At 43.6% G+C, this 14060-nt stretch overlaps 1 protein-coding gene across 2 annotated transcripts in view; it reads right to left on the reverse strand.

The window, feature by feature from the left end:
• The window catches only part of RNF213 (ring finger protein 213), a 2329248-nt gene that overhangs the window by 1605144 nt on the left and 710044 nt on the right, over positions 1-14060 (reverse strand). For both annotated transcript variants that reach the window (XM_085617427.1, XM_085617426.1), the window contains exon 12: positions 4759-4900. In XM_085617427.1, coding sequence (XP_085473553.1) covers positions 4759-4900 — 142 coding nt within the window. The remainder of the gene's footprint in view (positions 1-4758; positions 4901-14060) is intronic.

The following is a 14060-nucleotide window of genomic DNA, read 5'->3' on the forward strand; positions in this document are numbered from 1 at the left end:
TTCCACCTCCAAGGCATGTCACATTTCTAATCTACATTCAAAGTGCAGCCCGTAATTACCAGTGCAAAGTACAGTGGAGCAGGATATTCGGTCAAAGTGCCACCCGTAGTTAAAGGTATAAAGTGCTGTGGGGCGAGGACATTTTTTCAAAGTGCGCATGTAACTTCTAATGTAAAAATCCAAGTGCTGCAATATCCCTTCAAAGTATGCCGCTCGTAACTACCAATACAAAGTTGGGGAGGTTGTGGGGGGGAATATACGCTCAAAGTCCAGCGTGCAGCCCATAACTTCCAGGGTAAAGTAAATGGAGCAGGGATAGTCATTGAAAATGCAACAATGTACAGAGAATATAGAGTGTAACAGTGCAGGGGATATGTATTTTGAGTGTGGCCTGAAGTATGCATTCTGTGCGCGGCAGTTAGATGTGTGTCCAAAGTCTCGCTGTGAAAACTCAACCACTTTAAATAGCACCCATAAAAAATAAGTGAAAGTGGAGCGAAAGATGAAAAAGAAAGGGCAGTTACTTCTAAGTGCATAAGGTAAACTATTAAATAGCAGAACGCAGCGAGTGGATGTGAACTTGAAGTGCCGCAGGAGCGGTTTAGGAGACTACTGAATCCATCTGCTGGACATCACAATCCTAAAAAAGAATGAGAATGCAGAGTAGCCAATGAGATTAGCGGAGGTCCCTGACTGGGCACAGTGATTGGAGGGATAGAAACTAGGGAGACACCGGAGGGAGAAATGATATATAACCGTCCAACAAAATGTCCAAAGCGCCAACTCCAGGTGTTTTCATTTAAACAGAATGTAATCTGGCAAAGCCTCTGGCGTGTTAGCTCTTTTATTTTTTGTATTTTCTTTTTACCTTTCTGGATTTACAATAATCCAAGAAAGTCTCACTCTCTAGTATATTCATACTTCTGAGGTATTTAAAGATTTTTCTCCGCTCCTCTCTACCTAGTTATACTTCTCTTGTATGTACAAGTTTTTTTCAAATATTCCCTCCCGCTCCATATACCGTAGATTTACCTCTGAGGTATCTAGAGGTCTCCTTCATATTTCCCATGCCCATATACCGATGTCTCCTTCATATTTTCCATGCTCATATACCATGGGTATACTACTCGGGTATGTAAATGTCCCTTTCGGTAGCTCTCTTGTCAACATACTGCAGACGTATGCAAGTGTCACGTCACCAATCTCCACATTCTGTAGTTATACCTAGGTCTGTATATGTTCTCTTCCCGAACCTATATTTATTAATACTTCCAGGCATGTGAATGCCTGAGTCCTATACCTCCTCCTCATCTTCCAGACGGATCTTTTCCTCGCCGAATTCGGTCACCTGATAACACTCACTCCAAACCCCCCAAAACTGAATACAGTACTTCGGATATGGCTTCCAGAACTAGGAACAGCCTTTATGTGAGGTCTACAGAACTGAAAACAGTACTCCAGGTATATATGGTGCCCAGAACTGGACACAACCATCCCCCAAGTAAGGACTTCAGAACTTAGTACAGTATTCCAGATATGGCGTCCAGAACTGGACACAGCCATCCCCCAAGTGAGGTCTCCAGAATTTAGGACAGGATTCCAGACAGGGCGTCCAGAACTGGACCCAGCATCCTCCATGTGAGGGCTCCATAACTCAATACAGTACTCCAAATAGGTTGTCTGTGTCTTCCAAAAGCTCAGTATTGGCCAATGTGATGTTCGAACAATTCATCCAACCTGGACTTAAATCCAATGAATTGAGCTGAAAGTAGTACTGCTTACACTGCAAACCATCTTGCAGACCTGACTGGTCTTTTGTCTTTTTCAATGCTTGTTTTATTTTGCCTTTTTGTTTTATAAAACAATGTTGTAGAAGCTTCAGCACCCTCTCACCAACAATAAAAAATTGGTAAAAAGAAACTTCTTAGTGCGTGAATCTCCTCCTTGTGAAAGACAGGAATGCTGTCACTCGAAGTGAAGTTAGCCAATTGCTGAAGTGGGCTAACCTCAGTGCTGAATTTGAGCCGGTGGTTTCCGGTGTTCAGCATTCAATTATCAGCACCAGCACTTAATTAACAACATTGTCATTCATGACAGCTACCTCATGGTGGTCTTGTTTGTGTAATTCAGAGAAAGCCAGAACAACAGTTGCTTATTAATTCTGTCTACGTAAAAAACAACTAATACCTGCTCCCAAGCCATGCTTATACCTTTGGGGGCCTCAAACAGTCTGAATTGTCACACCCGTAACAGTGTGATGGTTAGTAGTTGTATAAGTACCGTCATTCGCAGCACTGCCAGTGGTAATGGGTGGTTCAAGCTGGGGTGGCCTCTTGCAGAGAGCCCCAGCACTTTTATTTTATTTTACAAATTAAGCACTGCTCCCATTGTCTTTAACGGCAGTTCTGACGTCTTCACCCCATGCACTCAACATCCCTAGTGCAGGTAACCTGGTTCCATGGGCATCTATGGGTGGGGCGGCTTTTCAACCTTCCCTCCTCCTAGGGGATTTTCAGGGTCCTCTGGGAAGGGACTTTTTATTTAAAAATGCAACCCTACTCCTCCTTTGTCTCACATTGGTCACACTGCTGTGTTTCCACTCTGCACACAGCCTCTGTGGGGTACTTACCTTGGGTGGTTCCTTGCATCCCTAAGTCCGTTGAGTCTTCTGGTCCAAGTCCCGTTTTTCCTTTGCAGTTTGCATTCCACTTTCTTAATATATGGTTTGGTCTCTCCCTAGAGACCAGTGTATATTTGTGCTTCTTACCCGATTATGTGCAATTATTCTTGTGCGTATTGTTAATGTCTAGGAGTAGGAGATATACCAATGTGTTAATGATTGTGTTTGTGATAAATAGAGTTATTTTGCATAAACAGTGTGGTTCTTTTTCATGTACTCTACACTGTTGATTTAATATGGTGAAACAAGCTGGTTTACACTCTTTCAATAACAGCCTAAAGGCTGCTCTCCACAGCTATCACTTTGAGAGCAAGCAATGCTTGACTTTCAACATGATCTCTTGTCCATTACAAAATGAGCTAAAGTTAAAGAATCGGGAGACTGGCTGTCATAGCGAGAGTGACTCTTATGGATTGAGTAACTGCCATGTAGAAGTATTCTCCAACAAAATGAAAATAAATATTTGTCCATCAATAAGGAAAGATTTGTCCATCAGTTAGAAGGAAATAATCGTACACTGTATTCTTACAACATTGCAGCGCTTTGTAATTAACCAGACACACAACTACTGAGACAGCAATACTCAAACCCCTGGAAATTTTATTCATCACACACTGTGATGTATATGGCGTGAGGCTGTAGCCAAATTGATGCAGCAGCGCAGAGTAAAGGTCTGGATCAGATACAAACACCAAGTGTGGGTCCTGCAGGATGCAACAAAACAAAAAGCCGACTGCTATTCTCCACTCCCCTCATGTACAGTGCCGTGACTGGTGCTGTGCATGAGGGGAAAAGGTGGAAAGCATCATCATCACATCTTCAAAGAAACATGACCAATCAATGTGTGGATTTGAAATAAAAACACAGTGATTGATCAATTCCTATAATCATACCGCCCCTGCACTGCCTTGGAAGAGCAGTCCAGCAGGGACCACCCAACCAGCCCAGCACTAATCCAGGCTTTGCTCTCATTCGTTTTATAACATAAAACTGCCTGACAGAAAAGTAAGTATTGGTTGGGGCAGGTGAACCCAGTGCTCCCAAGGAGACCAGGGGGCTGCGCTGTGTACTCCTGGCTCCCTATCAAGAGCATGTGTTTAAGGCCGGAAGGGCGAATGTCGGTTTGGTCACAGTCCGAGACCTGCCCAACCTGACCTGGAAACTAGACTTCAGATTACACTAGCATTGCCAATCACTAGGATAGGCCACACCCTGCCTTAACACTGCCGACTAAGAAACGGAGCTGCCAAGGCCCAGTCCTTGGACACCGGGGTCTTTCAATGATGTACTAGTGCCGCATTGGGGGAGGCAATGAACACCCCAGAAGAGGCACCGCCCCTGCCAGCAACATAAGATAACCTAGTACAAGGCCTAGTCATTCTTTTTAAAATATCAATGCAGGATGTAGGTAGGTTCAGATGGCCAAATTAAAAGTATTTCAGAGCAATGCTACAAAGCTGAGGGCAGGCTGTAGTGGTAAATCTAGCCTGGTCTAGATTGCAGATTAATTCTGCATAGCAGACTCTTATGAAACCTCTTTGGCAAATAACATCTGCTCAAATAAACATAATCAGATGGGACCAAATGCTGCAGAATAGGAATTGCTTGATCCAAAAACCAAGATTCAGAAATCTAAACCATTTCTAGGTGCATATAATATAAATCAAATCTTCGAGGTACAGTTGACCCAGCAATATTTCAACTAAAGAAGAGGGAGGTCGCTTCCATCAATGGTGTTAAATCAATGATGAGAGGCTAATGCTACCTTTTCAGTGAAAAAGTCTTGTGTGTAGATTTTCTTTGATGACACGTTCCACTCTAGAGCAATTGCTGTTTCTCCCTTCACTTTTTATTCTTGGTTGTGCTTCAGAATGTCTTACAACTGGTAACGTTACCACAACTGCTCTCAAGTGCTTGGGGTACAGCTTTTCAAATGTGCATTGTCTGAATATTTTACAATACATTACCAATAGATCCCACAATCCTTTGGAGAGCAGTGCTAAAAATCACACAATTAATCGGCAGAAAATATCCACAACAAAAATGTATTGTAACTGTATGGCTTCATAAGCACTCACCTCTGAAGAAGCACTCCTGGCAAATTTTAAAAAGATTCTAGCGGACAATGCAGGGATTTCAGAAAAACAACTTTCTTTTGTGTGCCTGCACATTTCACTGTGAATTTTCAAGCTGATCTGTGCCGCTTCTTGCTGCTGTGCACTGAAAACCAATGCAAAAATAAAGCTTCAGTAACTATAGTATAAAGAGACCTACTTCTGATCAATGAAAATAGTCCCAAGTATCTAATGGATTTGACCATTGTTGCAGTAGTGAGCACATCAAATAAAATCACAATAGAGACCACACCTTGCAGAATTACCAGCAGTGACCACCAAGAAGTAGGTCACATTATCAAATTATAAAATAGTCATGCCAAAATATAATATGCAGAATACTAATCAAATATCATGAAATTACGTATATATGGGTAAGTATAAATTTACTATTATTAACAACCCATCTACGTACCTTGCAGATGCATAGATTTTCAAAATAAACAGCCAAGAACAAATAAAATTAATTCAGCCCTAGAAATACTACTAGAAGTTGATGTGAAGACATTTGTGTTTGTTGTCCCAGAGCCCCTGAATTGTGTAGTTGTAGAGATGGGCAGCCCAACCTGTGAGATATGTGTCTGCCGTTACCATGATCTGTGGAACAGGGTCGATGAAGTGCCACCCTTTTGATAAATTTGGTGTGTTCCACCATTGCAGAGAGCAATGGGTGCGGCTGTCTACCAACACTAGATCTGTTAAATGACCCTGTGACTAATTCCACTGACATGCTAAGCATGCTTGTAGGGGACGCATGTGTAGCCTTGCAAGAGGTGCTATCGCAATGCATGATGCCATCATTCCTAGCAGTTGCATGAAGGTTCTTGTCGGTAGGTATTGGTTGGCTTGAAACTGTAATACCAGACTTTGAATATTTTGAATTTTGCCTGCATTGGGAGAGGCTAGAGCAGTGCGAGTGTTGAGAGTTGCTCCTAGATAGGACTGTATTTGTAAAGGTTGAAGATTAGACTTTTGCGTATTGGCCGTAAAACCTGTGAAGTAGGTCAACGTAGTCTGAGTGTGTTGCAAACACTTCTGGTGTGTGCTGGCTTTGACAAGCTAATCGTCGAGATATGGGAAGACATGAATCTGTAGTATTCTGAGATGAGCTGCTACTACTGCTAGGCATTTTGTAAACACTCTGGGCACAGTAGTTACTCCGAAAGTGAGTACTTTGAACTGATAGTGTTTTCCTGGTATCACAAACCTGAGATATTTGCAATGAGCTGGATGGATCGGAATGTGAAAGTATGTATCTTTTAAGTCACGGGTGGACATAAAATCCCCTTGCTGGCTGTAGGAGTGGAATCACTTGTTGAAGTGTTACCATATGGAAGTGTTCTGACCGTATGTACTGGTTTACCTCTTTTGGATCCAAAATTCATCTGAAGGAGCCATTCTTTTTGGGTATTAGAAAATACAGAGAGTAAACTCCTGAACCTTGATACTGTAAAGGAACTGGTTCTATGGCCCCATTTGTCAATAGAGATTGCACCTCTTGTTTGAGTAGTTGGAGGTGCTCTAACAAGAGTTTGTGAATGCGCGGTGGAATATTTGGAGGATTGCTGGTAAGCTCCAGGCAATAACCATGTCGGATAATGTTGACTACCCATTTGTCTGATGTTATGGATAGCCAAACAAGGACATTGTTGAAGTCTTCCCCCGAAAGATGTTAAGTGATCAGTGTGGAGTAAGGGCAAGTCACTGCTTGTTGGTGGAAGGGGAGTTGTGTGTTGTGGTGCCTTTACCCCTACCTTAATTGTTTTCTCTGTACCCACCTCTATAAAAACCTCTAGAGGGAGAGGGTTGTGTGTTGGATTTGTAAGAGGAAGTATTAGGGTCTGAGGATCTGCTTTTGGACCCTGCTCTGCAAAGGGAGCGGCAAAAGGAACCTCTGTTTGATGGAGATTGGTGCGCTCCAATAGACTTCGCCACTTGTATATCTTTCTTCATTTTTTATAAGGCTACATTAACCTGCGGACCAAATAGGTGTAGTTTGTCAAACAGTGTGTTTAGAATGGACTGCTGAACTTCAGGTTTAAACCCAGAAATCCTAAGCCAGGCATGCCTTCGTAGGAGAATGCTGGTGTTAATTCCCCTTGCTGCAGTGTCAGCAGCATCTAAAGCACATCTTATGGAAGAGTTAGAAATTAGTTTACCTTCCTGCACTAACCCTTGTGCTTTAGTTTGTGTTCACCTGGGAGATATTGAAGTAGTTGTTCCATCTTGTTTCAGTATGCCCTATCATACCTTGCTAGTAGGCCCTTTGTGTTTGCAATATGCCAGTGATTAACAGCTTGAACAGCCACTCTTTTCCCAGATGTATCGATTAATTAAGACTCCTAGTCTGGAGGATGTGCATCAGCAGATGTTTGTGAGTTTGCTCTTATACGAGCATTAGAGACCACTAGCGAGTCCAGAGGCAATTGTCCCTTAGTAAACACCGGATCAGAAGGTGGGGTTTATATTTCTTATTGACTCGGAGTGAAAACACAGGCAAGCACAGGATCTTTATTTCCTCAGCATGTCTCATTATGTCTTTTAAAATCGGAAGAATCTGAGTTGTCTTATGAATAGACCCTAAAGTGTCAAATAGAAATTCTGCCTCAAAGATTCTTTGTGTAATGTGATCCCATGATACTCTGCAGCTCTATAAGTAAGCTCTTGGTAAGCTACATCATCTGGTGATGATGGCTTTGCAGGGTATAGACAGCATCCATGGGAGGATCAATAGTGTAAACATTCAATGGATCTATAGGCAAATGAGTATCGTCATCATCCTGACCATCGGCTATATCAGGTTGTGTATGAGGAGACCCTTGAGGTGTTATATGTAGAGGATTTGAACTTGGCAAATGTGGTTAAGATGGTGGAGGTGGAGGGGATTGTTCGTGAGGATGAATAGAACTTGTAGCTATATCTTTCTTCTTCTTAAGAGGAATCTTATAAACAGGATCTTCTGAAGGAAGTTTCCTTTTGGATGAGTTCTTAGCCAAAATATGTCCAGTATCTGGATTGATGAATATCTTTCAAAAGTTCCAGGATAGGTTCCGGAGACTTTGTGAGGGTTTCTTTCGTTTTCAACACCGAAGGTTTCGGACCCGAACCGGCCTTGCTTTTATGAACAGAAGATTTCGGCTCTGAAGCATGCTTGTCTTTCAAAGCGGAAGGTTTTGGTTCCGAACCAGGCTTGTCTTTCGGAGCGGAAGATTTCAGATCCGAATACGATGACTTGGACAGACTCGATCGAGGCTGGAAGGTTTGACTGCTTGTTTCGGTGGCGGGGCGTCAGAAACATTGTCTCGGTGCCGACCAAGCCTGATGCCAGAGGTGGTACCGAAGCCTTATTCTGGGTGGAAGAGGTCTTGTGGGGTAAAGGGTCTTTAGAACTCATGGTACTCTGTCCCGGAGGCACGTCTTCCGACTCCAAGTCAATGTTCAGTTCAGAATCAGATTCTGCCACAGAGAATGCTGCTTCCTCTTCTGCTGCCGACGCCTCTTCATGTTCTAATTCTTCTCCGAAAATATCCAAAGTATGTAGAATGCTTTGGTGTTGCATTTCTCATAGTGGAGCCCGACGATCGCGTAGAGTCTTTTTCGACCGGAAAGACTAACAGGCGTCACAGTCTTCTTCCTTGTTCTCTAGAGATAGACACAAGTTACAAACTTTATGTAGGTCGGTGAGGGGGTACATGGAGTGGCACCGAGGACAGAAATGAAATGGTGTCTGCTCCATCGACAGAAGGGTAGATCGACGCGGCTAGGTCCATATGCCACCCCCGATGTTTCTGACTGAAGATAAGAGTGTTTCCCGATTTATAGGATAACCGGAGAATACGGAAACGCGTACGAGAACAAAACCGTTGAGGGTACAGTGGATTGCGCACCGAGGGGAACCCGAAGGAGGTTTCGAACCGGAGCGCAGTAATGCACGTCTGAACCCGATGGCGGAAAAAAAAAACAATCTAACAATAGAGTCGATGCCCATGTGCACTACCACCGAAAGGATCACCTTACATCGTGACTGGGAAAACATCTTTGAAGAAAAATAACTTGCAAACATCTGGACCCAACACTAGCTGGCAGGAGTATGCAAAGCATGTGTATCTACAGCACACATGCCTTGAGCCTGTGTATTCTGCCTCCCACTGAGTTGGAATATCCCTGCAAGAGTACACATAAATCATCGGGAACTACAATTTTTCTAGCATTAGAAGTCTTTCAAGTACATCTAGTCCGCAAAGCTGTCCTAGTCCGTATGGATAACATGACCTCAATGTACTATATACAAAAACAGGGAGGGACACACTCCCTACAGCTCTCGCAACTAGCTCCAAGCATATGGAAATGGGCCATACCTTAAAACCTCTATCTCCTTGCAGAACACCTTCCAGGAGTAGACAATCACATTGCAGATATGCTCAGTAGTCAACGACAACAGATCCACGAATGGGAATTACATCCCCCAAGTTCTCCTTCCATTCTTTCACATGTGGGGCTACCCAGAAATAGATCTGTTTGCCACACATCAAAACGCAAAGTGCCCAAATTTTGCGCCCAGGTATCCACACCCATTGTCCTAAGGCAATGCGCTATGGATGAACTGGTCAGGAACATTTGCTTACGCTTTTCCGCCTCTCCCACTCATTCCATTAGTGGTTCGGAAGCTCCAACAGCATTCCCCCACAATGATCCTGGTTGCTCCCAAATGAACTCGACAATCTTGGTTCACAACCCTGTTGGAACTATCTGTAGTTCCTCATCAAAAACTACACCTCTCACCCAAGCTTCTCACTCAGAACCATGTAGAGATAAGACTTTCAGATCCCAGTCAACTCAACCTTGCGATCTGGCACCTGAAATCATAGAGTTTGGCTACCTAAATCTCCCGCCAGACTGCATGAACGTCATTAAAGAGGCTAGACGTCCTACCACAAGAGCATGTTATGCAGAAAAGTGGAAAAGATTTGTAATCTACTGTACAAACAATCAAATCAATCCACTAGATGGTTCCATTCAAAACATAATTTGCTATCTATTACACCTACAACGCTGTAACTTAGCATACACATCTATACGATTGCACCTCGCTGCAATAGCCACTTATCTACAAAACAGACAACACTTGTCTTTGTTTAGAGTGCCCGCTATAAAAGCATTTATGGAAGGACTCAAAAGAATCATCCCCCCTAGAGTTCCACCCTCTCCAGTTTGGAACCTTAATATTGTCCTTACTTTTCGAACCTCTGCACAAATGTGAACTGCAGTTCCTCACTTGGAAGGTAGCCTTCCTTATAGCCATCACATCTCTTAGAAGAGTTGGTGAGCTCCAGGCACTAACTATACAAGAACTATTTTTACAACTTAATCACAACAAAGTGGTTCTTTGGTCTAATCCATAATTTTTACCTAAAATTGTTTCTGCCTTTCACCTCAATCAGTCTGTTGAACTACCAGTGTATTCCCTCAACCAGGCTCAGTGGCAGAACGTGCTCTTCAGACACTAGATGTCAAAAGAGCAATACTTTATTACATTGAAAGAACTAAATCTTTTAGGACAAGCAAACATCTCTTTGTTGCTTTTTCCCCTCCGCATAAAGGCAATCCCATTTCAAAATCTGGTATTGCATGCTGGATAGTTAAATGTATCCAAATATGCTACATTAAAGCTAAACGCACATTAACTATTCCCACTAGAGCGCATTCCGCACGCAAACTAGGAGCTTCTATGGCATTCTTAGGGAATATACCCTTAGATGACGTATGCAAGGCTGCAACTTGGTCTACACCTCACACATTCACAATACACTACTGTGTAGATGTGCATGCAAAGCAACAAGCTAGTGAGGGCCAGGCTGTCTTAAGAAAACTTTTCCTAACTACTGCAACAGATACAGGTTAACCACCGCTACAGAAAATAACTGCTGTATAGTCTATGCTAAAGCATATGATCTACAGCTCATGTTCCTCAAATGGAAAATGCTACTTACCCAGTATGCATCTGTTCTTTGCATATAAAGCTGTAGATTCATATGCGCCCACCCGCCTCCCCGGGTACGTATATCTGCTGCAGTATTATCTTACTTAGATACAACACACATGGACATCTCTTTCTATTCTTACTAGCTCCATCATCACCCTTTATGGCGAAAACAATCTGTGGATGGAGTCGATGCCCATGCTCACTATCACCGTAAGGAGGAGTCACCTACCTCATGACTACAAACACTTCTTCGAAGAAAAACAAAGTGCAAACATCCGTGCCCAACACCAGATGCCGATCTATGCTAAAGCACAAGATCTACAGCTTTATATGCCAAGAACAGATGCATACTGGGGAAGTAGCATTTTCTTTCTGTTCACTGTCCTCATACTTCGAATAACTTTCATCTGCATCTTTCTAATGATCATAACAGCACATATATTTTATAAAATAATCACGTTGGTTCAATAAACATTGAAAACGTCCCTCTGTGTATTTCTTGTATCATTCTGAGAGCACGAGTGACTGAGCAAAAGGGTTCAAGATCTGTTACCACGATTCCTGAGGGAACAGTGTTGTCATATTCAGTGGTTGCCCAAATTGTTTGCTCCCTTTCTAGTTTTAGGGGGGCATATGGTGGAACGGTGAGCAGGCTGGTCTTCGGGACAAAATATCCTGAGGGGGTGCTCAGAATTAGTCCGACACCATGCAAATGTTAATGCTGTCCACAAACGCGCAGTTTATACTGTATAGCGGAAGCTACACGACAGCTCAAGATGGTGGTGATGCTACCAAGTCCAAAATTTGCTGTGGTTTGGCCACCACATATTCCATCGGACAGGCAATAGGCACCAGCTTTGCCATTCACCTCCATGCGTGGCTGCGATCGATTGGGTTCTTTGGCGATGCCCAGCCCTCCCTGGTGGGCCTCACCTGCTCAGAGAAAAAATGGATTAAAGGAGAGCAGGACTACTGCTCATTACCTGGGTATTTCTGGCCTTCCTTGCCAACAGCAACAACAGTTCCTTTGCTCCTTTCACAGGTTTGGCCAAGGCATCTCTTACCGCCAACCCATTCAACCCCCTCAGGGAACCGAGCAGTTTTGTGATAGCAGCTGTTGTGTCCACCGCTCCTGCGGCCAAGGTCAGTGTGCCGCATAGACTAACGGACCCCCTCACCCAAGACTGTTTTTGTTGTAGAGTCCACAGGCCCTGAATGGTATGATTTTGAAGATGAGCTCACCAGCCGATGAGCGATGCGTCTGCCGTTAGCACTATCTGTGGAACCAGGTCGAGGAACGGCCGCCCTTTGGAAAGGTTTTGTGTGTTCCACCACTACAGAGAGCGATGTGTGCGGCCGTCTACCAACACCAGATGTGTTAACAGACTTGAGCCTGGATCCACTGACCTGCTAAGCATTCCTGCAGATGACGCATTTGGGGTCTTGCATAAGGTACAATTAGAATACAAGAGGCCATCATCCCGATCAACTGCATGAAAACTTGAGCTAGTAATGGGTGATGAGGTTGAAATTGTGATATTAGAGCCTGCATATTGCGTATCCTGAGTGGGTTGGGGTACGCTAGAGCTTTGCAAGTGTCTATTGTAGCTCCTAATTATATTTGTTCTTTGGACGGTTGGAGGTGGAACTTGTTGAGGTTTACAGTGAATCCCAAGTGGTGAAGCAACTGAATTGTCTTGTGAGTGTGTTGAACACAGCTATCTTGTGAGTTGGCCTTTATGAGCCAATCGTCCAGATAAGGGAACATGTGAATGTGTTGTCTTCTTAAGTGAGCTGCAACTACTGCTAGACACTGTGAAAACTCTGGGTGCTGTTGTTACCCCGAAAGGGAGGACTTTGGTAGTGTTTACCGTCCACCATGAACCTGAGGTATTTTCAGTGAGCAGGGTGAATGGGAATGTGGAAGTAGGCATCCTTTAAATCCAAAGTGGAAAGAAAGCCGCCCTGCTGAAGCAATGGTAGCACCTGTTGTAGGGTGACCATGTGGAAATGATCTGACTGAATGTAGAGGTTGAGCTGTCTGGGGTCTAATATTGGCCTGAGAGAGCCGCTGTTTTTTTAAATTAGTAAATAGAGATGGTAAACCCCCGTGCCCTGATGATTCAGGGGGACTGGTTCTATTGCATGTTTTTGTAACAGGGAGAGAACTTCTTTTTTTAGGAGCATGAGATGTTCTGAGGACATTGCACTATGTTTGGGAGTGGATGTAAGTTCCAGGCAATAACCATACTAGATAATTTGTCTTACCCACTTGTCTGTTGTGATGGAATTCTAGACAGGTAGGAACTGTGAGACGTCCCCGAACAGGAGTGGAATAATCGGGGGTAGTGGAGGGAAGTCACTAATTATTGACAGGTGAAGTGCGGTTGGAGTTACCTCTGCCTCTGCCTCTATTGTTATTTCCTCTGTATCCTCCCCGAAAATATTCTCTGGAGGAGGAAGATTGATTGGGACTTTTGTAAGAGGAGGAGGTATTCTCTGACGCAGCTGTTTTTGAGCCACCCCTGTAAAAGGCGCGACGAAAGGAGCTCCTATTAGAAGGTAGTTGCAAGGCCCCCATAGACTTGGCAGTCTCTGTCCTTTTCACATTTTTTTTAATGAAGAATCGACTGTTGGGCCAAAAGGATATTCCTGATCAAAAGGCTGATTAAGTAGTGATGATTGGACTTCTTGCTTGAATCCGGAGATTCGAAGCCAAGCGTGCTGGCGTAGTAAGACGCTGGTATTAATGGCACGAGATACTGTATCAGCCGCATCAAGAGCGCATTTTATAGAAGTGTTCATGATGAGCTTACCCTCTTGAATGAGGTCGTGAGCTTTAGTTTTGTACTCTTCTGGTAAATGCTGCATTAGTTTTTCCAGCTCGTCATAGTGAGCTCTATCATAGAGCGCTAGAAGAGCTTGAGTATTGGCAATACGCCAATGATTAGCAGTTTGTGATGCAATTCTTTTGCCTGATGCATCTATAAGTTTTGACTCCTGGTCAGGAGGAGGGGGCGTCGCCTGTAGTTTGCGAATTAGCTCTTTTGGTTGCGTTGGAGATGACAAAAGAGTCTAAGGGTACCTGGCCTCTGATATAAACCTGGTCTGTAGGTGCGGCTTTATATTTGTTATCCACCCTTCGCGTAAGTATTCTAGCTCCAACAGGGTCTTTGAATACCTTGTTGGTGTGTTTGATCATGCCCTTGAGCATGGGCAAAGTATTAGTGGATTTTTGAGAGGGAGGGAAAGTTTCCGCTAAGAAATCATCCTCTAGGGGATC

Source organism: Triturus cristatus, chromosome 7 (genome assembly GCF_964204655.1).
Source record: "Triturus cristatus chromosome 7, aTriCri1.1, whole genome shotgun sequence".
In the NCBI taxonomy this organism is placed as follows: Eukaryota; Metazoa; Chordata; class Amphibia; order Caudata; family Salamandridae; genus Triturus; species Triturus cristatus.